The sequence below is a fragment of the Ailuropoda melanoleuca genome, chromosome 8 (assembly GCF_002007445.2).
Source record: "Ailuropoda melanoleuca isolate Jingjing chromosome 8, ASM200744v2, whole genome shotgun sequence".
In the NCBI taxonomy this organism is placed as follows: Eukaryota; Metazoa; Chordata; class Mammalia; order Carnivora; family Ursidae; genus Ailuropoda; species Ailuropoda melanoleuca.
The window spans coordinates 70,135,681-70,159,328 of NC_048225.1; the positions used below are offsets into that span (position 1 = coordinate 70,135,681).

The following is a 23,648-nucleotide window of genomic DNA, read 5'->3' on the forward strand; positions in this document are numbered from 1 at the left end:
GGCTGAGCCACCCAGGCGCCCCTCCATTCTTACTTCTACTGGTTAAGTTCAAGCTCTCATCAGTTCCTTTCTGAACTATAACCCTATCTTCCCAGTCATCTCCTCCTTTCCAACCTGCCCCCTCCTTCCCCAACCCATTCTTCTTCTTGCTGCTGGGGCAGTCTGTCAAATACACCTCGTTGACCATTCTCCTGGCCAAAGCATTCAATAGCTCATATGGCTTTCAGGTTACTATTCTAGCTCTTCAGTCTGATATTCAGGCCTTTTCATGTTTGCCTTGTCCCTCCTTCTCTTTCCCAACCCAACCTCATCTTTCTAGAACTCACTACATTCTTTTTCACTTCCATACCTTTGTAAAGGCCAGTTATTTAATGTGGCTATTTATCCACTCTCATGTAATCGCTTTGCCTGGCTAACTCTTAATGGGTCTTCAAAACTCAGCCTGCAGGACACCTTCTTCAGGAAGCCTTCTCCAATTTTTCTCCCTTCAAAATCTTATGTAAGATGTACTAAGAACTCTCTTCTGCTCCTCTCTACACTTCTCTAATATCTATATCATGACATTTGTCATCCTCTGTAGGACTCTCTTTGCTTTCTCCCTCATTAGACACAAGTTCAAGGACCTAGTCTTATTCATCTTTAAATTCCCAACACATAGAACAGTCCTTCAAACAGAGTAACTCATCAGTAAGTATTTTCTTTACAAATGAAGGTTCAGACTCTAAAGTTTTGTCTGGAGTCATCAAATTGCTCAAGTTATAGGACAAGTAGTTAGACAATGTTGGGTATATTAATAACTCTCAACAAGCTTGGTGTATGGTAAAGATACACACTTAAACATAATTAAAAGACAATAAAAAAAAAAAAGACTGAGGCATAAAAAGGATGCCTAACCCAGTTGGGAAAAGAGGTACCGGGAGAGGGTTGGGAAAATTTCCTTGAGTTGGTATCACCTGATCCTTGAAGGATTATGGGGCAATTATACCTCAATAAAATTGGAAAAAAATTAAAAACAAAATATTTTCCTCTTTTGCAAAATAGAAAAAAGATTATAGAGGTTAAAGGAAGAGATGGAGAGGATGAGTGGGAAGAGTGTTTCAGGCACCAAATATGTACAAAATCCCAGCATGGGGTCCAGGTGGAAAGAGAGAGAAGGAAGTCAAGGAGGGAGCTGATGAAATTGGAGCTAATGGGGGAGACGAAGGATCAGAGACCTCAGTGAGGTCATTGAGAAGGCACAGAGGGAGTCAGAGTCCTCAAGAGCCAAAAATGCAAGACACAGTGGCCAGAGAGGGGTATTGCGGTTTCTGAAGACAAAACTTCTAGATGCTTGTCAATATTGCTCTGTTTTGCAATGTGAGATTTCCAAAACACAGTTAAACACACCAATGTAAAGATACTCTTTAAGAAGAAATAAGCTACTTAATTCATTCAGAAGCCAACTTGGCATGCTTATTATTAGCTGCCATAACCTTTCTTGCTTAATAAAATCGCTGTCAAATATATCTTCATAGTCCTCTATAGAAGACTTGTTCTTATCCCTAGGGCTTGCTAGAATACCATCATTTATTGTTCCTTTTTCTGAGCTCCTATGATGCCTATAACCATAAATCATTCAACTGAAATTTCACATGCTCTGCTTTGCAATATGAATTAATAGTAGGATACTATGAATTATCCTACACAGTTGTGTGCTGTTGTTTAATATTCAGCAAGTGTAGGGAAGTGGGGGTGGGGGAGGGCGTTGTTTTATAACATTTGCTGTTTTCCATGGTATAAATATTCCTATGGTGGCTGATTTCAAACTAGCAATGTGACATCTCTGAACTTGGGGTTGGGAAAAGATACACGGTTGCATGCCATTATATAATATTCCTATGTCCTGAAGGACATAAAATCCTCGAGAATATACATAATAGTAAAATGTAGTAAAATAAAAACTGATGAGTTTTGAGTATTTATTGCTTTTGTTTTTAATATGCTGGAATTGTGAGCTTATATAATTAAATTGTAAATGATGGTAGTGTTCAACAAGTTTGTCGAATTCCTGAAATCTTACCAATCAGCTCTCATTAGGTGATATAAGCTGACTCCAGCATGCCACTGGGTTTATGGCTGTATTTCTTGTCTTCCCGCTTAGATTTCCATTTAGAGGCAGGGGTCGCCTTAAACCTATTTGTATCGTCCGTGGTGCTTAACACATAGTGACTCAGTAAATATTTGTTGAATCACTGGCACACTTCTAGATTAAATGCTGAACTACAAGACCTACGTATAGCTTTCTGGTTACCGTATTGAATGTTAGAATTACCCTGGTAATTCTATTTCTGTGGGTAAAATCATGTCTGTAGATTTGTGTATCTTGGAGATGAAAATTCTTTCTCTGGATGTTGAAATAGAAAATACGTATCTTTCATAGGGCCACAGAGCATATTATATTTCATATGGTTTCACAAAAGCTTCTTTATGGATATGAATATATTATGAATTGCAAACATAATACAAAATCAATTAGAAATTAAGTTGCATCTATTTCTTAATTAAATGTTTCAGAAATGCACTCCTTTAAAATGCCAGAGTGTAATCACTAGTAGTTAATTATGTTACAGAAACTAAATGAAAATTAATTATGCCATAGAAATGATATTTGTGGAATCAGATCTGGTGTTAAGAAATGAAACTGTTTTTAATGTGCTTAAAAAAGTTTTTAATTCATTTCTCAGTGCAGTATGTTACACGTCAAGATAAACATTTTTATCTTTTTCTAAATGAGGGGAAAATATGTATCTTTCACAAAGACTATAACTTTCAAGAAAATGTAGGTAGTCAGTTATTTTAGAGATGTGATATTCTTTTCTTTCATAAAATTTCTAATTTTGTTAGTCTATTTCTCAATTTGAAAATCTTGGAATTTAAAGAAATTCTAGCTCTGTATGTGCAGAGGCTATCTTTTCCTCTCACATTTTGTGAATTTCATTAAAAAACTCAATAGAGGGGCACCCGGGTGTCTCAGTTGGTTGAGCCACTGACTCTTGGTCTTGGCTCAGCGTATGATCTCAGGGTTGTGAGATCAAGCCCCATGGGCTCTGCACTGGGTGTGGAGCCTGCTTGCTGCTTGGGATTCTCTCTCTTCCCCTCTCTCTCCCCACAGCTCATGCACTCTCTTTCTCTCTCTCTCAAAAAAATAAAAATAAAAAAATAAAGAACTCGATAGGAAGGACCTAGAAGTTATCATTTGTGTTTTGTTAGTGGGACAAACAGACTATTCACCATTTTCCCTAGCTGTCTTTTAGTTAAATCCAAGTCCTCCAGCTATGATTCAATGTCATTGCAACTCACCAACTCTTTGGATAGAAAAGCTGAAATCCATAAAAAAATTATTACAATCAAGAAAATGAGTGTTAAGGAATGGAATTAAATCATCAAGGAGGGGTTTTATAGTTTTAAAGTTTGACCCTTAATGTTTTCTTTTTTATTTTATCTTTTCGTTTTTTTTGGGATCTGATATATGAATACATTGTGAAAGGATCCCCCCCACCATCGAGTTAATTAACGTATCCATTATCCCACGTATTTAACTTTTTCTTTCTTTCTTCCTCTCTTTCTCTCTTTTTTTATTTTGAGAGAGAGAGAGAGCGGGGGAGAGGTAGGGGGAGAGAAAGAATCACAAGCATGACCCTGAGATCATGACCTGAGCCAAAATCAAGAGTCTGACATTTAACTGGCTGAGCCACCCAGATGTCCCTCCCTCACTCTTCCTTCCTTCCTTCCTTCCTTCCTTCCTTCCTTCCTTCCATCCTTCCATCCTTCCTTCCTTGCTTCCTTCCTTCCCCTTCTCTTTTCTTTCCTTTCCTTCCATTCCTTTCCTTCCTTCCTTTTCCTTCCTTTCTTTTTTTTCTTTTCTTTCTTGCTTTCTCTCTTGCTTTCTTCTGAGAACATTTAAGTTCTACTCTCTTAGCTAATTTCAGTTTCACAATATAATGTTATCTACTATAGCCACCGTGTTATACATTAGATCCTCAGGTCTTATTCATTTATAACTGAAAGTTTATACATTTTCCAACTGTTCCCTATCCCCCCAACACCCAAGCCCATGTCATCCACTCTTTTACTCCTAGTTTCTATGAGCTTGACCTTTGTTTTGTTTTTGTTTTTGTTTTTGATCCCTCATGTAAGTGATACCATGCAGTATTTGTCTCTCTGTGTCTGGCTTATTTCACTTGATATAACCCTCCAGATTCATCCATGTTGTCACAAATGGCAAGATTTTATTCTTTTTTATGGCTGAATAATATTCCATTGTACATACATACCAATTTTCTTTATCCATTCATCCATCAATAGATGCTTTGTTTCCATATTTAGGCTATTGTAAATAATACTATAATAAACTTGGGGATGCATATATCTTTTTGAATTCATGTTTTATATGCTTCAGATAAATGTCCAGAAATGGAATTACTATATCATATGGTAGTTCTATTTTTTGATTTTTTGAGGAACTTCTGTACTGTTTCCTATAGTGGCCGCACCAAATTACATTCCCACCAACAATACACCAGGGTTCCCTTTTCTCCACATCATCACCAACACTTGGTGTTTCTTTTCCTTTTTTTTTTTTTTTAGTTTCAGAGGTAAAATTTAGTGATTCATCAGTCGCATGTAACACCCAGTGCTCATTACATCAAGTGCCCTCCTTAATGCCCATCACCGAATTACCCCTTCTGCCAACCCACCTCTCCTCCAGCAACCCTCAGTTTGTTTCCTAAAGTTTAGTGTCTCTTATGGTTTGTCTCCCTTTCAATTTTCGTCTTGTTTTATTTTTCCTTCCCTTCCCCTATGTTCACCTGTTCGGTTTCTTAAATTCCACATATAAGTGAAATCATAGAGTATTTATCTTTTTCTCATTGACTTATTTTGCTTAGATAATACCCTCTAGTTCCATCCATGTCATTTCAAGGTTTCATTCTTTTGATGGCTGAGTAATATTCCATTGTATATATATACCACCTCTTCTTTATCCATTCATCTGTCGATGGACATCTGGACTCTTTCCATAGTTTGGCTATTGTGGACATTGCTGCTATAAACATTGGGGTGCATGTGCCCCTTTGAATCACTATGTTTGTATTCTTTGGATAAATACCTAGTAGTGCAATTGCTGGGTCGTAGGGTAGCTCTAATTTCAACTTTTTGAGGAACCACCATACTGTTTTCCAAAGTGGCTGCAACAGTTTGCATTCCCACCAACAGTGTAGGAGAGTTCTCCTTTCTAAGCATCCTCGCCAACATTTGTTGTTCCTGCCTTGTTAATTTTAGCCATCCTGACCAGTGTGACATGTTATCTCATTGTGGTTTTGATTTGTATTTCCCTGATGCTGAGCGATGTTGAGCATTTTTTCATGTGTCCACTAGCCATCTGGATGTCTTCTTTGAAAAAAATGTTTGTTCATGTCTTCTGCCCATTTCTTGACTGGATTTTCTGTTTTATGGGTGTTGAGTTTGATAAGTTCTTTATAGACTTTGGATACTAGCCTTTTATCTGGTAAGACATTTGCAAATATCTTCTCCCATTCTGTGGGTTGCCTTTTAGTTTTGTTGACTGTTTTCTTTGCTGTACAGAGGCTTTTTATCTTGATGAAGCCCCAACAGTACATTTTTGCTTTTGTCTCCCTTGTCTTCGGAGACATGTGTAGCAAGAAGTTGCCGTGGCCAAGGTAGAGGAGGTTGCTGCCTGTGTTCTCCCCTAGGATTTTGATGGATTCCTGTCTCACATTTAGGTCTTTCATACATTTTGAGTTTATTTTTGTGTATGGTGTAAGAAAATGGTCCAGGTTCATTCTGCATATGGCTGTCCAATTTTCCCAACACCAGTTTTTGAAGAGACTGTCTTTTTTCCATTGGATATTCTTTCCCGCTTTGTCAAAGATTAGTTGACCATAGAATTGAGGGTCCATTTTTGGGTTCTCTATTTTGTTCCATTGGTCTATGCATCTGTTTTTGTGCCAGTACCATGCTGTCTTGATGATTACAGTTTTGCAATAACGCTTGAATCTGAAATTGTGATGCCTCCAGCTTTGGTTTTCTTTTTCAACATTCCTTTGGCTACTTGGGGTCTTTTCTGGTTCTATACACATTTTAGGATTATATGTTCCAGCTCCATGAAAAATTTTGGTGGTATTTTGATAGGGATTGCATTGAAGGTTTGATTTTGGCCAATTCCAACAGGTGTGAGGCGATGTCTCATTGTGGTTTTGATGTGTATTTCCCTGATGCTGAGTGATGTGGAGCTCCTTTTCATGTGTCTGTTGGCCGTCTGTGTGTTTCCTTTGAAAAAAAAATTCCATTCAGATCTTCTGCCCATTTTTTAATTTGATTTTTTTGCTTTTCAGTAGTATGAGCTACACACACTCACACACACACACACACACACACTTGAATATTAGCCCCTTATCAGATATATGATTTGCAAACATTTTCTCCCATTCAGTAGGTGGCCCTTTCATTTTGCTGACGGTTTCTTTTGCGACACAGAAGATTTTGGTATAGTCTCACCTGTTTACTTTTACTTTTGTTGCTTTTGCTTTTCGTGCCAGATTCAAAACATCACAGCCAAGATCAATGTCAAGGATCTTCCCACTTACATTTTACACTAGGAATTTTATGCTTTAGCTCTTACATTCAAGTCTTTAATCCATTTTGAGTTAATTTTTGTGTATGATGTGATATAGGGGTCCAGTTTTATTCTCTTGCATGTGGCTATCCAGTTTTCCCAACACCATTTATTGAAGACACTGTCCTTTCCCCATAGTGTATTCTTGGCTTCTTTGTCATAATTAATTGATCATATATGTGTGAGTTTATTTCTGGGCTTTCTAGTCTGTTCCATTGATCTATGTGTCTGTTTTTAGACCTATGCCATACCATTTTGATTACTGTAGCTTTGCAATACAGTTTGAAATCAGGGAACATAATGCCAACAGCTTTGTTACTCTTTCTCAAGACTGCTTTGCCTATTTGGGGCCATTTGTGGTTCCATTCAAATTTTAGACTTGTTTGTTCTATTTCTGGGAAAAACTACCATTGGAATTTTGATAGGGATTGCATTGGGCCTGTGCATTGCTTTGGGTAGTATGAACATTGCGACAATATTAATTCTTGCAAGCCATGAGAATGGAATATCCTTTCATTTATATGTATCTTCTTCAATTTCTTTCATTAATGTCTTAGAGTATTCAGTCTTTCATCTTCTTGGTGAAATTCATTCGTAGCGTATTGTTTTTGACGCAATTGTAAATGGGATTATTTTAACTTCTCTTTCCAATAGCTCATTATTATTGTGTAGAAACACAAATGATTTTTGTATATTTGTATATATTTTGTGTATTTGTATATTTGATTTTGTGTCCTGCAGTTTATTGAATTAATTTATTAGTTTTAACAGCTTTTTGTTGGAGTCTTTACGGCTTTCTATATATAATATCATATCATCTGGAAATAGTGACAGTCTTACTTCTTTCTCTCCAATTTGAATAACTTTTATTTCTTTTTCTTCTTATTTGCTCTGGCTAGGACTTCAAATACTACGTCAAATAAAAGTGGCAAAAGTGGACATCTTTGTCTTGCTCCTGATCCTAGAGGAAAAGCTTTTACCTTTTACTGAGTATAGTGCTAGCTATGGGTTTGCCATATTCCTTGTGGCTTCAATTTGCATTTTTCTAACGACATTTGATGTAAAATATCTTTTCATGTGCTTATTGCCATTTGTTTACCTTCTTTGGTGAGGTGTCTCTTTAGATCTTTTAACCTGTTTTTAAAATTAGGTTGTTTGCTTTCTTATTGTTGAGTTTTAAGACTTCTTGGTACATTTTGGATAAAAGTCCTTTATCAGATATGCCTTTTACAAATATTTTCTCCCAGCCTGTGGCTTTTGTTGTTGTTGTTTTCTTGACAATGTCTTTTGCAGAGTATAGTTTTTAATTTTAAGAAGTCCAGCTTATCAACAATTCCTTTCATGGATTAGGCCTTTGGTGTTATATCTATAAAGTCATTGCCAAACCCAAGATTATTTAGATTTTATTCTAGGAGTTTTATAGTTACATCTATGATCCACTTTGAGGTGTGTGTGTGTGTGTGAGAGAGAGAAAAATATAAGGTTGGTGTCTTGATTTAGAATTTTTATCATGAATAGATCGATTTTGTCAAACGCTTTTTTGCATCTATTGATGTGATCATGTGGTTTTTCTTCTTAGCCTGTTGATATGATGGATTACATTAAATAATTTTCAAATGTTGAGCGAGCCTCGCATACCTGTTCTGGAGTTTTTAACTCTCGGACTTTTCTATGTTGAGCCCCCAGCGATTTGTCAATCACATTTTAGGCCTATTTTTCTATCAGAGAATATTGGTTTCTCAGAGGTATCTGCTTGTGGATTTCTGCTCTGGTAAGTTGTGATTCTTAGTATATGCCTGTCTGTCTCTCCAAATTTGGGGGCAGCAGTTTGATCTGTGACTTCACTTGTTTGATGGATTTAAGAAGAGTTGATTTTTTAGTTTGTTTCATCTTTCACCTATTGTTAGAGCTGAGTGATGACTTCCAAACTCCACATGCCAGACTGGAAACTAGAAGTTTCTATACATTTTTTAACACAATTTTGTTGAGGTATAACTTATATAATGTAGAATTCACTCATTTGTAAGTGTAAAATTCAATTATTTTTAGTAAATTTATACAGTTGTATAACAATCACCTCAATAAGTTTTGGAACATTTTCAATATCTCAAAAAGTTCCCTTATGCCCACTTGAGATCCCCGCTCTCACCACCACCTCCTGGCTGGCATCCACTGATCTACTTTCTATCTCTATAAATTTGCCTTTTCTGGACATTTGATATAAATGGGATCATTCAATGTGCAGTCTTTTGTGTCTGGCTTCTGTCACTTAGCATAATGTTTGAGGTCTATCCATGTTATAGCATATAACTTAATGCATTTTTAAAACTGGAACTTAAAATATAGCATCTGTTTAATAGTTTTATAGTTACCATATATTAATATAATTAACACATAGGCACTACATAGTTATGGTTATGTTATATAATTATTACATATTAATAGTTATTAATAAACATTTAACCAGATAAAAAATATGACTACAGACTCTTCAAATTCACATGTCTATAAGAAAGCCATTTCATGTATTTATTATACATGGAACATGATGTTTGTGCTACAGACACTCACAGGCTGGCCAACTGACCTGTGAGAAAGACTTTCAAAGTATAGAGTTTTACCCACAGATCTATATTTGGAAAATATAGTTACAGATACACCTGTAGTGATTTATTTCAATAGACTGTAGCAATAAACCACAGACGAGCAATATTGCTGCTAGGAGGACGCATCATATTCGGATTTGCATGAGTTAGCTTCAATTTCCTCCTAAAAATCTAATTAATTGTGTCAAATACATGGCATCATTAACATCTGATATTCCTAAAAACTAGTTTGAAAGCTCCAAGGCTGCTATGGGCTTATTAGTTGTAGAAAGTCTGAGAGTCACAGAATGTTCATGGATACGAACTATTGTACTCACAGGTTATCCTCGAGTCTCTTCAAGGATTCCAGAACCACTGAATGAACACTGTCTAAGGAGCAGGATCCAAAGCAACTCAGGGGCGTAATATACCTGATTTTCATAACCCAGTCATTATGCAGCTTCCTTTTAACACTGGGGATTTAAAGAAAAGGAGGGGTCAGCTTACACACACAGGCTTGCATGTGTAATACCATCCTATGCATTACACCACTTTCAACTGTTTAAATATTTATCATCTAGCACATTTAAAATGGAAAAATAAAAACGCATCATCACATATTGATCTGTAGATTCAGAATTAAAGAAATACCCTAGAAGAACCCCTCTGCAATCTGAGCACTACCATCCTCACGTTACTGAAAAATTCCGGTCCAGGACTGTGCTTTGTATTGTTTTAGATGAGTCCCTTCATTTTCATATTTCCCAGGAATACTTTCAGAACTAGAACACTGGGAAGTTCGTCGTCCCAGGTCGCTGGTGAGGCTGAGTCTGGGACGGTTGTTGTATTCCTCACCGAAGGCTTGCTCATCAGTCCACAGGACGTTTTGGGGAGAGGCTAACTTTTATGGTAAAATTCTTGTCGTAACCTGGAGGAAGCCATCTTCATGTTGGCATATGTACTCACATTTTACAGTGTATTTGTTCCCTCATTCACAAACACTTATTGAGTACCTACTGTATGCCAGGCAAAAGGACATAGGGATGACTAAGGTAAAATTCTTGTTCCCAAGTTCCTTAGACTTGAGTGAAGGAACTGAGGTGTTTATAAGGAATGTTCGACAATATGGGATTAAACACGGTAGAGGATTTCTTTTTCCATGACAGACTGTGTTTAATTTTGGACTCTGGGTGCTGGCTACTTCTTTCTTTATTTTGCACAGCATTTTGCATACCAGTATTTCCTACCGACACCCATTTAATATGAATGACTTATGGGAATATCAACTGCAGGAAAACATTAACGATGGCTCCAGAGTTTAATTACCCCTTTGGCCTTAAGACTTTTCATTCTGTTAGGTTTGAGAGTCTGTCGGTGCACTCAGCCCATTTAAATCACGTACACGATGACCGATGACCACCTACCTGACTAATTCATCTACATGTAAATAACCACCCCAAAGAGCCAGTGCAAATTAGCCTATTCACTTAGCTCTACAACTTCCTCAGATCCCCAATCCCATTTCAAACACATCCTGCTAACGGAAACGGGGATGGAAAAGAGGCCATGGAATTTTCCGATGCGTGACACAAATCTCAGAAAGAAAATTCATGTCTCAGCTTCTATTCCAAGAGCCTATAGTAATAGGAATGAAGTGCTTGATAGTGCATATGAGGTACATAGAAAAATTAAATTTTTTTAAAAGATTTTATTTATTGACAGAGAGATAGACAGCCAGCGAGAGAAGGAACACAAGCAGGGGGAGTGGGAGAGGAAGAAGCAGGCTCCCAGCGGAGGAGCCTGATGAGGGGCTCGATCCCAGAACCCCGGGATCACACCCTGAGCTGAAGGCAGATGCTTAACGACTGAACCACCCAGGCGCCCCAAAAATTAAATTTTTTACTTAATATTATATCATGAACATTTTCCATGTTATTAAATGTATTTCAAAACATTATTAAATGGGAGTGCATGGCATTCCCTAATATGGTTATACTATGATTTACTGAATGCCCTTGGTACTTGAAAACATTTCTTTTTAAATTTATTTGACAGAGAGAGAGGAGAGCACACAAGCAGGGGGAGTGTCAGGCAGAGGGAGAGGGAGAAGCAGGCTCCCCACTGACAGGGAGCCCAATGTGGGGCTCGATCCCAGGACCCTGGGATCATGACCTGAGCCAAAGGCAGACACTTAACCAAATGAGCCACCCAGGGGCCCCTGCCCTTGGTACTTTAAATACCCAACAAAAAAAGGTGTCTGACAAAAAATATGTTTTACATATAAATATATTGTGTTTGTATGGACATATTTACAAAATATGTAAACATATTTGTCAAAACTATATTACATTTTATTATACATTTATACAATATCTGAATTATTTATTTAAATGGTTAATCATTTAAATTAGACATTCCTCCATTGTTGGACACTAGAGATTTTACTATTAGAGATAATGCTGTGATAACCACACTTATATTTTTAACTGCATGGGGGTCCTGGGTCCCAATGTAGAAAGGTTTATTAAAACACTGGATAAATCTCCCAGACCGCTCCCCTGAAAGGGATCGAACTCACACCTCCATCACTGACAGTTTGTGACAATGTCCATTTACAGACTCTACCGTACTTTCAATCTCCTCCAATGTAGAAATGCAAAATTGTATCTGATTTTAAGTTGTACTTCTTTAAGAGGATATATTTAATACAAAATTTGTTTCTCTGCTAATAAAAGTAATATATACTTACTGTAAAAACTTCAAAGACAGTACAATTATAAAGACAATAAAAATTACCTATAATCTCATCATTTGGAGATAATTGTTAGCATTTCCTGATGATCACTTTGAAATGGTTATTGACTATTTGTACTATGTGTGCTTGGGCATAAATTATCTGTTCACAGTCTTTGCCCATTTTTCTTGGGGAATTATTATTTTTTAATTGAACTGCCAAAACTATTAAAGAGTATTAACCCATTGTTTGCCATATTTAGTATATATTTATATAAATTCAGTTCAGTTTACTTACTTTTATTTTTTAAGATTTATTTATTTTAGAGAGAGAAAGAGAGTGTGTGTGAGTGGGGGGAGGGGCAGAGGGAGAGAGAGAATCCTTAGGCAGATGCCTTGCTGAGCATGGAGCCTTATGTGGGGCTCGATACCAGGACCGTGAGATCATCACCTGAGCCAAAATTAAGAGTCAGACGCTTAACGGACTGAGCCACCCAGACACCCCTCCAGTTTGTTACTTACTTTTAAAATGTTATCTTTTGATGTCCAGAAGTTTTGATTTTGTCAAATCTATCCAATTTTTTCTTTGAATTCTGCATTCATTGCTCTTTTTGTGATTTAATTTTTTCATTTAATTTGCACAGTTTAATTCATTCAAGTACTTATAGATTTGAATTGTCAATAGCACTTACAATTGGAATTTCAATGGCTAATGTTCCCATCTCTCTTCCCAATTACACTGGAAGTTCCTTAAGGTAAGAACTGTTTCTTGCTCGGCTTTGTATTTCAGATCTCTACCATAAATTCACTACATAAATACCTGAACGCTGTCCATATTAGAAAAATTGAACTGCCCATATAATACCCTTACCTTTTGAAGTTCTTTGAGTCTAAGACTTGGCTTTGTAATTTTTTTTTGGATTTTGCCTGCTTTAGCCCAAAGTCATCACTGTTTACTGTGAATTTGTTCACAAAACCACCATCATCCCCCAAGAGGATGTCATCCCTGCAGAGCTGGTCGGGCAGAGACACTACACACACACAAAGAAGGCAGTGATCCATTGGCTTTATGACAAAATAGTTTTCCTAGAAACAGAAGAATGCCTTTAGTAAGTTATGACACTGTTCTAAATATCTAATATTAAATATTGCCCTACTATTTGATAAAAGTTTTACTTTCTGATATTTTTAATTTTAGATATTCCCACCGTGTTAAAGAAACTTGAAAAAAAAAAGTTAACCAAGTAAAAGTTAATGAACATTCACTGTGAGCCCAACATTGTGCTTTTGGGTCCTTTGTGGGGAAAAAGGTGAGGGACCTCTCAGAAAAATGAGATTTTCTGTTGTGTTACTATGCATGTCCTTCTCTTGGATTTGTAAGGCAATATTAATGGAAAGCATAAAAAGGTTCAGGCATTATAAGACCATTGACATAAAACTGTATGGTAAACAGGAAAATCAAGTATTAACACCGCAATTATGTCACAAGAAGTTATCAGGAAAAACATATCCTAACATCCAAGTTGATCCAGAAATATTCCACAAGCATTTGTCAAGCTGACTCTGGGCTATTGGGCTGGGTTCACTAAGCTATATAGCCAGTACTCTCTCAGAACTCAGTCGCTACCTAAGATAGAAGGAAAAAATATTTAAAAAAATTTTTTTTTGTTCCGTTTCCTTTAGAGTGAGTGAGACTTGAACATATTTAGAGCTTCATTCATTCAACCAATATTTATTGAGCACTTATGATGTGCCATGAACGACTCTAGGCATGGGCCATATGGTGATGAAGAAGGCTAGTTTCTGACTTTGTGAAACTAGCATTCCAGTGCAGGAACACAGGTATAAAAAAAAAGCAGACCATTGCAGATCATGGGAAGGGGACTGAGGAAACCAACAAGGGTGCTATGATAAAGAGTAACTGGAGAGGTCACTGTAAGTCTCAGGGGCTGGGAAGGTGACCTTTGATCTGGCACAGGAACTGGTCCTCAGAAAGATTCAGAGGCAGTTGAAACGAGGAGCCCAGAAGGAGTGATAAATGTCAACAAGATACAAAGGGAAGAGCCTTGTTCTGCACGAGGCACGCGGGAATGGGAGTGTCGGATGCAAGGATATTTTGCCTCCAGAGAGAGGAAGGAAGTAGGGTGTCCTCACTGAAGTTGTAGGTGGGAGAGCTGGCCTTTGGAAGAGGACAAGCTTCATAAAATCAAATTTCTCAGGAAAATAGGGACAAGTCCATCTGCTGAGAGGGAGTGAGCCTGAGGACAATAATGGCCTTTTGGAATATTGCCAGGGATGGGAAAGCGATTTGGCAGGGACAAGGGAGAGGTTGACGGAAGCCAGTGAATCCTCAGACCAGTCTGCGGACCCTGACTCTTTAGCGATACTGAACAGTGGTGGCTTCGTGTTCTCTCCAGGAGGGCTGGACCACCGTGAAGGTCAGAGACAGGCTGTCACATCTCACCAGGACTCGAATTTCGAAGGATTTAAGAGAATGGAGGGTGGGGTGGCTTCAGCCCAGAGGACCGGCCTGGCGGTGCAGGCAGGAAGGCAAAGAGGGGAGAGGAAGGGGACAGAGAGGGGAAGAGGATGTTCTCAAGGAACTGGAGGCTTCCGTGGGACTGAAAAGAGTGAAAACTGGAGAGAGCTGGACAGGGAAGATGTTGCAATCAAACTGCAGATGGTGAGACAGTAACACATCACATAATAAAGGACGTGAGGCAACAATCCACTCTCTTGGAAGTCATCCTGGCATCACTAGCTGGTTACAACAATGAGGACAGGAATGAGAAGTTTGGTTTCTCACTGAACCTGGGGACAAGTAGGGCGAGGAGGAAGGCTAATTAGATCTTAATCCTCCTCCTCCTTCAAAGTCAGCCACTTCCTGAGGGCATTTTTACAATCGTGCCTCTCCCTGAACTTCTATTGCCCTGGTTTTCCGTTTTTTACTGTACAGTTTGCTGTACCATTATATTACATATTATGTTTTATCATGAGATCCTTCAAGACTAAGTTTTGTTTGAGTGCAGGGAACGTGTTCATTACTTCTATATGTCTGCAAATGCTCAATAAATATTGTGAATTACTTAAGTGGTAACATCTCAGCCACTGAAGGAGTAACATTGGCATCTGCCCCATTAGATATTTGGCCAGGGTTAGTCATCTGATTTTTAGTAATTTTCTTACCAAATGAAGCTGAACTGGAGAGAAAGGCTTTGAACTTGATAACATGAGCATAATCAAAAAGCTAATACTTGGATTCAGAGAAGGGAATGAAAGTAGGAAGGAATTATCTTCTCTCTCTCTCAAAAACAAAACAAAACAAGTATCAACAAATTAAATACATACTAAATGGAAAGAATGTTCCTTTTTAATTAGACTCACAGAATATTAATGCTGAACTTGTTTAATGAACTTGATTCATTAAAGCCCCTCATTTTATATATGAGGAACTGACATTCAGTAGAGGAAGTGGATTGCTCTCATCCTACCAGGACGGAAAAGACAACCTCAGTACTTGGAGTATTTCTCTTGGTACAGTACCTGGCCACTGCCTTGAGCTTTATAATCCCAGACAATGATGGTCCTTTCTGTAGTGGCAACAATTCTTTTCAGCTGTGAGAGGTAATCACATCCTGTGATCCAGGAGGTGTCCTGAGGGAAAAATACAGAATTGGGAGAGGGGGGAGTAACATGTTTTGGTCTATCCCATGGTGATGGTTACTAAAGAGTAGATCAGTTACATTAAAAGACTCACTTTGCACCCTCCCCCCCCCACCCAATTTGCAGGGGAGCCTTGCAATGTCTCTTCTTTGATGCCTGGAGGACAGGCTCTCATCTTTCAGTCTTTGACTCTTAGCTTGAGTTTCTCAGCATCGCTGGCTGGAGAATGATGAGCTCATGCCTGAGGCAGCTCCCTGGAATCTCAGAGCCACCAGCAGAGCGGGCATCTACCTGCACTCTTCGGTTTCGTGAGAACATCTCTTCATGGGGACGTGGCGAGGCTAGATTAAGTCAGTTCTTTGGACCGGTCCCCCATACATCAAAGTTTTAGCTAGAAAAGACCTTACCAATCATCTGGTCAATAACCAAATTGAGCCGAATGAGTTTGTTGCGTTTCCTGAAGTCATCAAGTTGGCATGGGTAGGGTCTGTCACACCAACGACACCCGACAAAGAAGAGCAGTTCCCATTTAGGAGTGCCCACTGCACCAGGCACACCTCTGCACGCATTTCAGACTATGTTAGGAATTTTAACGTTTGTTTCAGCCTTAGAAGCAAAGGCTTGGAGGCTTAGAGAGAAGGCAGACTCCTCTGCCAGGTGGCCTGGTGCCCTCCTGCGTGGTTCAAGGCATTCAGTGCCTGTAAGCAGGTGAAAACGTAAGCATGTCCCCATCTCTCACAAAGCCACAGTGGAGCTCCGGAAGCAACTCATCATAGTTCCACGGCTGCAAGCTCGCTTCTCCAATCAGCGATACACATTTAATAATTTACAAAATCGGACTCAAATATTTTATGCAATTTTCAAGTTTACAGTAAAATGTTTTCAACTTATTTCCCTTGGCCACTTCCTTGTTGTTTTCACACCTTGAATTGTGTCCACCTCAATAGTGGGCGCTCAGGAAAACTTCAGTGAGACTTTTAAATGGAAGCTTCCAGGGAGTAACGTCTCCAAGCAGCTCTCTGAAATAAATTTAACGTCAGCAAGCAAGGTGAGGGTCCTCCGCTGTTGCTCAAGGTATGGTTTTGATCTTAGTCAGTAGACTTATAATATGAAAACATCTTATTCTTCGAGCCTAGTCGACACTGCACTGAGACTGTGACTAGTGAGGGAGGAACCATCACCAGAGTCCCAAATCGGATGTCACTAAGAGTTTGTGAAATGTACTTACCATAACATTGGTGCTGGTCTGGACTCTCATCTACAGACAAAGGAAGAGAGTAATGAAAGCCAGTTGGCATGACAATTAAAATTGAGGTTGGCTCTAAAAAGAACACATTATCTCCATGGTTTAATCTCACTTGTCGTTTCTACCTTTCGTGAGTTTTCTCTGTTTCTCCTTTCCCTCAAAAACCTGGCTCTGTGGAATGATTCATTGCTGGCTTTGGATACCGTGGGTGCGTCTCTGGCCAGTGGGTAAGCCTGGTGACTGCGCCCTTAGAGTTTACACCCTACGCATGATTCTCCCCTGTTTGCAAACTGCCTCGCATTCTTTAACTACTCAGAGCAACAGAGGATATCAAAAAGTGGGAATGCAAAATAATACTAACAGCAATGGCAAGAATAGTCCAAAAGGATGCTAACTAGGTCAACATGAACACAGCTTGATGTGGGGGGAAAAAGTAGTTTCATTTGAAAGTTCTCTCTCAGGTTCCTGAGAGGCGTGGGAACGCTGCCTCCAGTGAGCTCCGTCTCTTACTGGCTAAGTATCTCCGGCATGAATCTCACGTGGGTAGTGTGCTGGTTAAGAGGCATAGATTTACTCCACGCAGAGCTGTCAGGACCCGAGCAGCCTATTCTCCCCTAAGGGCATATGCTAATTGCTTCCAAGGTCAAGGTAAGTATTTGAGGTCTATTAATGACCTGGTTTCTTTTGCATGGTCATGTGATCTTGGGAGAAGTACAGAAAATGGCTGCCTAGAAGGAATATATTATGTGAAAAGAGGGAAAAGTAAATTAGATCACTACAACTGTTAGTAATGGTCGTCTCAGACTGTCCTTCATCCGAAGAGTTCAAAGACGCCTTTCCAACCAGGGACTTTTCTCCAGATGGAAAATATTCAGTGCCCTCAGGAAGCTGGTGAGCAGAGAACAAAACTCCTGTGGTTTTCCTCTCCTATTTCTCTACTTCCATCCTTAGTGGAAAGCACATGTTTAAATTTCTTTTATCATCTTTAAAAGTGACATAATCCTTATGGATATCTTCTGAATTTTGAAAATCTAGCCTTCTTTTGCAAGAATTTTTATTAATGACATTTACAGTCTCTATCACCAAGCCCTCTTGAGAGCACCGTGAAAATCCTTAACTGTGTTTATTCTGCTTTACATAGAGCCTAAATTATGGATTAACCAATTATAAGATATTTTGTGTTGTTAGTGACTACGTTTTAATAAATTTTTCCTGTGACCCACCTTACTGATTATTTTTTCACAAGAACGTGTCATCCTAGTTGTAAGACACACACCATTCAAAATGCTATTTGTTCCTGGTGAATCAAATCTTCAAATAATTTTCAAGCCATTTCTTCTCTCCAATTGCATGGTTTTTGTAAGAAACAGATGTGTTTGTGTATTTGTGAGCATACGCGTGTGCTTACATCTAAGCACGTGTGAATGAGTGTGTGTGTGTGTGAGAGAGATGTCTCTGGAAATATGAAAAAGCCACCTCACTTATTGCACATAATCCTGAACTATTCCGTTATGAAGATCATTATTTTTCTTCTCATGTTCTTCTTTACGTTCCATCCTAGTTCTATTTTTGAGGAAATAAAGGTAAGAAAATTAGAAGGGAAACGAAGCACCAAGGAGAAAAGAGGATGAGGAAAGTTTTCATGTCTCTATGAGGCGATCCAGTTTTGTTTTCACACCATTTGTCCCTAATTGCAACTACCGACGTTTCCTGAGTACTTACTGTGATGCGAACTAAGCACTTTGTGCGTGTTTACTCAAACAGCACGACTGCCTCCGTTCTGAATGAGAGGAGCCAGGGCACGGAGAGGAATAGGTAACACGCACCGCTGGCACGTGTCCGAGCTGGGCAGGGATGCCAGGCTCCATGTCCACATCAGGAACCTTCCACTGCCCTCCTCGGGGCACAGGCCGCTTGCTCCTCTGACAGAACCCAGCTGCTCTGATCCCTGAAGGGCTGAACATTACTATTGACATTTTAATCATGTGATGATTGTTTTAAACAGCGTTTACTTGCATAAAGCTTGTCTCTAGCTGGAAATGAATTAGTAACTGGAATTTTTTGCTTTGACATTCACTTTTATTTTCACAGCGAAGTACTGTGTGGTCTATATCATACATTCCAATAAAACCGCTCATCGTTTGGAAGTGGAAGCCCAAAACTTACAGATTTAGAACGAAGGGACAATAAGAGTAACGCCCCACGTGTACATGGGAATTTATGGTTCATTTGGTACTTCTACGTTCATTGGGTCGTTGACCTTCACTACAGCCCTCAGAGGGACAGAGGACCAGTTCTGGTGTCCTCATTCCAAGAATGTGAAAGGAGGCATGACAACACGTAAGCTGGCTCACTGAGCTCCCCACTTAACAGCACAGCTAGTAAAACAGAGGAGCCGGAATGTGAACCGCCCTTACACTCCAAGTCCAAGGTTCTTGGTGGGACCGTCTATACTTGTTAGGATTATGACAGAATCACTTGGCTTGTGAGTCTTTCTGATTTTATCTGAGAAGTTATCCAGGATCATCCTTTAATTATGCTGATGCCACACGGCTCAGTAAGACTCACTGAGGGCAACTCAGTCGGTCAAGCTTCCAACTCTTGGTTTCAGCTCAGGACTTGATCTCAGGGTCATAGGATCGAGCCCTGTGTCGGGCTCTGTGCTGAGCATGGAGTCTGTTTGAGATTCTCTCTCCCTCTCCCTCCGCCCCTCCCACTCATACTCTGTCACTCTCTAAAACAAATAAATAAATCTAAAAAAAAAAAAAAAAGACTCCTGAGGAACACTGCCAAACGCAGTTACCAAAATCTCAAAAATCGCTCCAGGACTCAGCAATCCTTTCATTTTAGCAACTTCTGCTTTATTTTTTGGAATAACTCTGAAATATGTTTATGTTTTCTATTGCACCTGCTAAATATGCATAATCCATAGGCCAAAGAGAAGAAGGAAGAACGAGAGAACCAACGAGCAGTTGGATGAAAGGAAGAAGGGAGGAGGGAAAAGGGAGGAATCCAAGCTGTCAAATTACCTGGCTATTAAAGACTGTTATTAATCCTTTCTGAGAAGCTGTTATTAGTAAATCCAACTGAGGGATCTTGACGATGCATTTAATCACATCCCGTCTTCTACTCCCTGTCAACAACATAATATTCATTTCAATTCCCAGCAGTAAAGATCGTAAAACTCATCTGTTAGGTTTGTTTTTAAAAGAAAAGAGTAAGCAAACAACTTTTGTACTTTTTTGCTTAAAAAGTAGAGTAGAATAAAACCATAAAAACCCGCAACTGTTGCTTTTTTTAGCAATAATTTTTTATTTAAATTCAACTAGCCGGGGCGCCAGGGTGGCTCAGTCATTAAGCGTCTGCCTTCGGCTCAGGGCATGATCCCGGCGTTCTGGGATCGAGCCCCACGTCAGGCTCCTCCGCTATGAGCCTGCTTCTTCCTCTCCCACTCCCCCTGCTTGTGTTCCCTCTCTCGCTGGCTGTCTCTATCTCTGTCAAATAAATAAATAAAACCTTTAAAAAAAATAAAAAATAAATAAATTCAACTAGCCAGCATACAGCACATCATTAGTTTCAGATTATTCTTCAGTTGCATATAACACCCAGTACTCATCACATCATGTGCCCCCCTTAACACCCATCACTCAGTTACCCCACCCCTTCACCCCCTTTCCTTCCAGCAACCCTCAGTTTGTTTCCTAGAGTTAAGAGTCTCTCATGGCTTGTCTCCCTCTTTGAGTTTTTTCCACTCTGTTTTCTCTCCTTCCCCCATGATCCTCTGTGCTATTTCTTATATTCCACGTATGCGTGAAACCATATGGTAATTATATTTCTCTGACTGACTTATTTCACTCAGCATAATTCCCTCCAGTTCCATCCATGTCAATGTAAATAGTAAGCATTCATCCTTTCTGATGGCTGAGTCATATTGCATTGTATATATAAATCACATCTCTTTATTGAGTCATCTGTCGATGGACATCTCATCGCTTTTTAATTATCCCCAGAGATAGTAATCTGAATCTATGACACTTTCCAACTCAATGTGGTGCATGAATTCCTAGAGAAAATGTATATCCACTCATGCTCCTGCCACGTAATTTTGCAGAGAACGTGTCCTCCAAACGTCTTTTAGAATCATTTCATTCTGAGATTTCCTTTCTTCACACTGTCACCATCATGATTTACACAGAATAAAAGCCTCATATGATCTCAGACTTTCAGGCAAAAAAGAATAAAATGACCTTAATACTGTTATTAAGGATTTGCTTTTGTTCTTTCTTTGTGCGTTTTGAAAAAACCGTTAGACACCTTCATGTTTTTTTGCCTATGTCCTGAATTGATAAAACCACATCTATGGGATCTCTTTCCAGCACGATTAGTTTTTATAATTATAAACTCTTAGGAAAAGCAAGTGAATGGATCTCATACTCCAGTGCTATCAGCCTAATCCATGCATTCTCAACAGACAAAATATGGTCCTCAAGGGGGTGCAGATTGGTTCTTGGGGGGATATAAATGAGTCTTTCTCTTTTTCTGTATTAAGTACAGATACACAAACTTACATAAACAGATACATAGCATATCTGACATATTAAAATATCACGGAGTGGGGGAGGGGTAAAGAGTAAAGGGGGCATGCAATTAGGTAAAAAATGTCTAAAAGGCTCCTTAGGGACCCCTATAATGAAAAAAATATGAAAATAATATAATGAGGGGGGCCTGGGTGGCACAGCGGTTAAGCGTCTGCCTTCGGCTCAGGGCGTGATCCCGGCGTTCTGGGATCGGAGCCCCACATCAGGCTCCTCTGCTGTGAGCCTGCTTCTTCCTCTCCCACTCCCCCTGTGTTCCCTCTCTCGCTGGCTGTCTCTATCTCTGTCGAATAAATAAATAAAATCTTTACAAAAAAAAAAAGAAAATAATATAATGAAAAACTAATGAAAAGAAGGTCAAATACACTATCCTGTTCCACACTACCGCCATTCTCTCGTTTGTGCTCCCCCAACCTTGGGCTGTTTTCAACACGGTAGCGGTAATGAACATTCAAAGTATAGCTCAGATCATACCTCCCCTCTGTGTAGGTTTCTTGCCCTCTTCGTTTCCCCCACCCCCAGGCCCACACACCTGACCCCACACCTGCCTTCTCTTCCTGGGCTACCCCACCCCATCACCGCCTCCATCCAGGTGTCTCAGCCCCTGCTCAGGGTAGTCTCCCCCACAACCCTCTTCAAATTCCAACACCATGCTCCCATCTCCAAACCAACTTCTCCCCACACTCCTGCTTTACTCTTCTCCACAACCTCCTTACTTCATTCTCTCTCTATAGCACTATTACCATCTGGCACTTTATATATTTTACTTTGATTTTTTATGTCCATCTCTCCCCATCAGAATGTAAATTCCAGGAGGTCAGAGATTTATGATCTTTTGTTCATTGTTGTGTCCCAGCACTTAGAAAGGTACCTGTCCCACATAGCAGAACTTCGCAAATACTGGTTGAGTGAATAATGAACTACAGAACCCAACTGTCATTGCAAGAAATGCTTTCAAAGTTCTAACTTAGGAAGCCAGCAACAGGTCTCCCTTGCCCACTGGCCCTCACCTCCCCAGGTAAGGGGTGGTGGCAGCAGGGACAGCCCCCTAACTTCTATTCTTTCATGATCATTTCCATGGCTTGAGGATGGGCTCTGGTGAGGTCTAATGGTTGGTCTGAGGACCGGTGGAAGACAAGGGTGGGCTTGGTTCACAAATGACTGAAGTAAGTTTAGGTGCTTTTTTAAGGAACACCAGATCCTATCTGCACTACATGCTTCATCTCAGAATCTGGGATGAAATGGAGGACAAGGGCAGATTCTGGGGTTCGCCTTTCCTCCTTCTGGACTTCTTCCTTGGAGGGAAGAAAGGAAAGAAAACCAGAAGTATCAACAGTGGAAAGAGATGGGTCCCAGGCTCAAATCTAAAAAAAAAAACAAAAAAACCCAAAAAACCTGCCGTATGTTCTTGAGACTTCGTGAACTGAGATGACCCCCCCACCTCTGTGATTGGCCCAAGTTCACAGTTTTAGAGATATAGGGATAAACTTCCACATGATAATCAAGGGAAGAGTGTGAAGGAGTTCCAATTACTAAAACCTTGAAAATTTCATTTTAAGAAAATTTTAAAAGAAATGTGATTCCATTTGGTGCTTGGATATGCAGTATTGAGATGACGTTGTACAGAGCTGTAACTCAAGACCTGAACTTTCTCAGAAAAATGTGAATTTTTTCCCCCTCGTAATCCTTATATAGTGTCCTTCAGAGCAATGATTACATTTCAAACTCAGCTGCAGGTATAATTTCTGTTTTAGTCTCCCAATTTTTTTTGAGAAAATGTTAAAGCCCATATTAATTTGGAAAGAATTAAAAATATCACCTGAAATTACAACTCGCTGTTTTCTGGAAACAAGGAAAACCAAATTTTCTTCATCCATGTGCGAAGCAGGAGACTCTTCAGAGGACAGGTATCCAAAGATCTGAAATGCCAAACAGCACACGCATAAACATTTGCAATATCTCAGAACTGATTGTAAAGTAACAGATTTGATGTTGGTTGAATTTCTAGTTTAATTTGGATGAATGGTCAACACCTTGCTTTCTAAATGCCAGGGCATTGCCCATAGCAAGAGAGGGCAGTTAGTTTAATTTGGATGAATGGTCAACACCTTGCTTTCTAAATGCCAGGGCATTGCCCATAGCAAGAGACGGCA

At 39.4% G+C, this 23,648-nt stretch overlaps 1 protein-coding gene across 1 annotated transcript in view; it reads right to left on the minus strand.

The window, feature by feature from the left end:
• WDR64 (WD repeat domain 64) overlaps positions 1–23,648 on the minus strand; it is a 119,570-nt gene that overhangs the window by 82,998 nt on the left and 12,924 nt on the right. The window contains exons 3-8 of the mRNA XM_034666663.1: positions 23,315–23,414; positions 19,930–20,033; positions 16,883–16,912; positions 15,535–15,645; positions 12,863–13,077; positions 9,597–9,731 (exon numbers count right to left, since the gene is read on the minus strand). Coding sequence (XP_034522554.1) covers positions 9,597–9,731; positions 12,863–13,077; positions 15,535–15,645; positions 16,883–16,912; positions 19,930–20,033; positions 23,315–23,414 — 695 coding nt within the window. The remainder of the gene's footprint in view (positions 1–9,596; positions 9,732–12,862; positions 13,078–15,534; positions 15,646–16,882; positions 16,913–19,929; positions 20,034–23,314; positions 23,415–23,648) is intronic.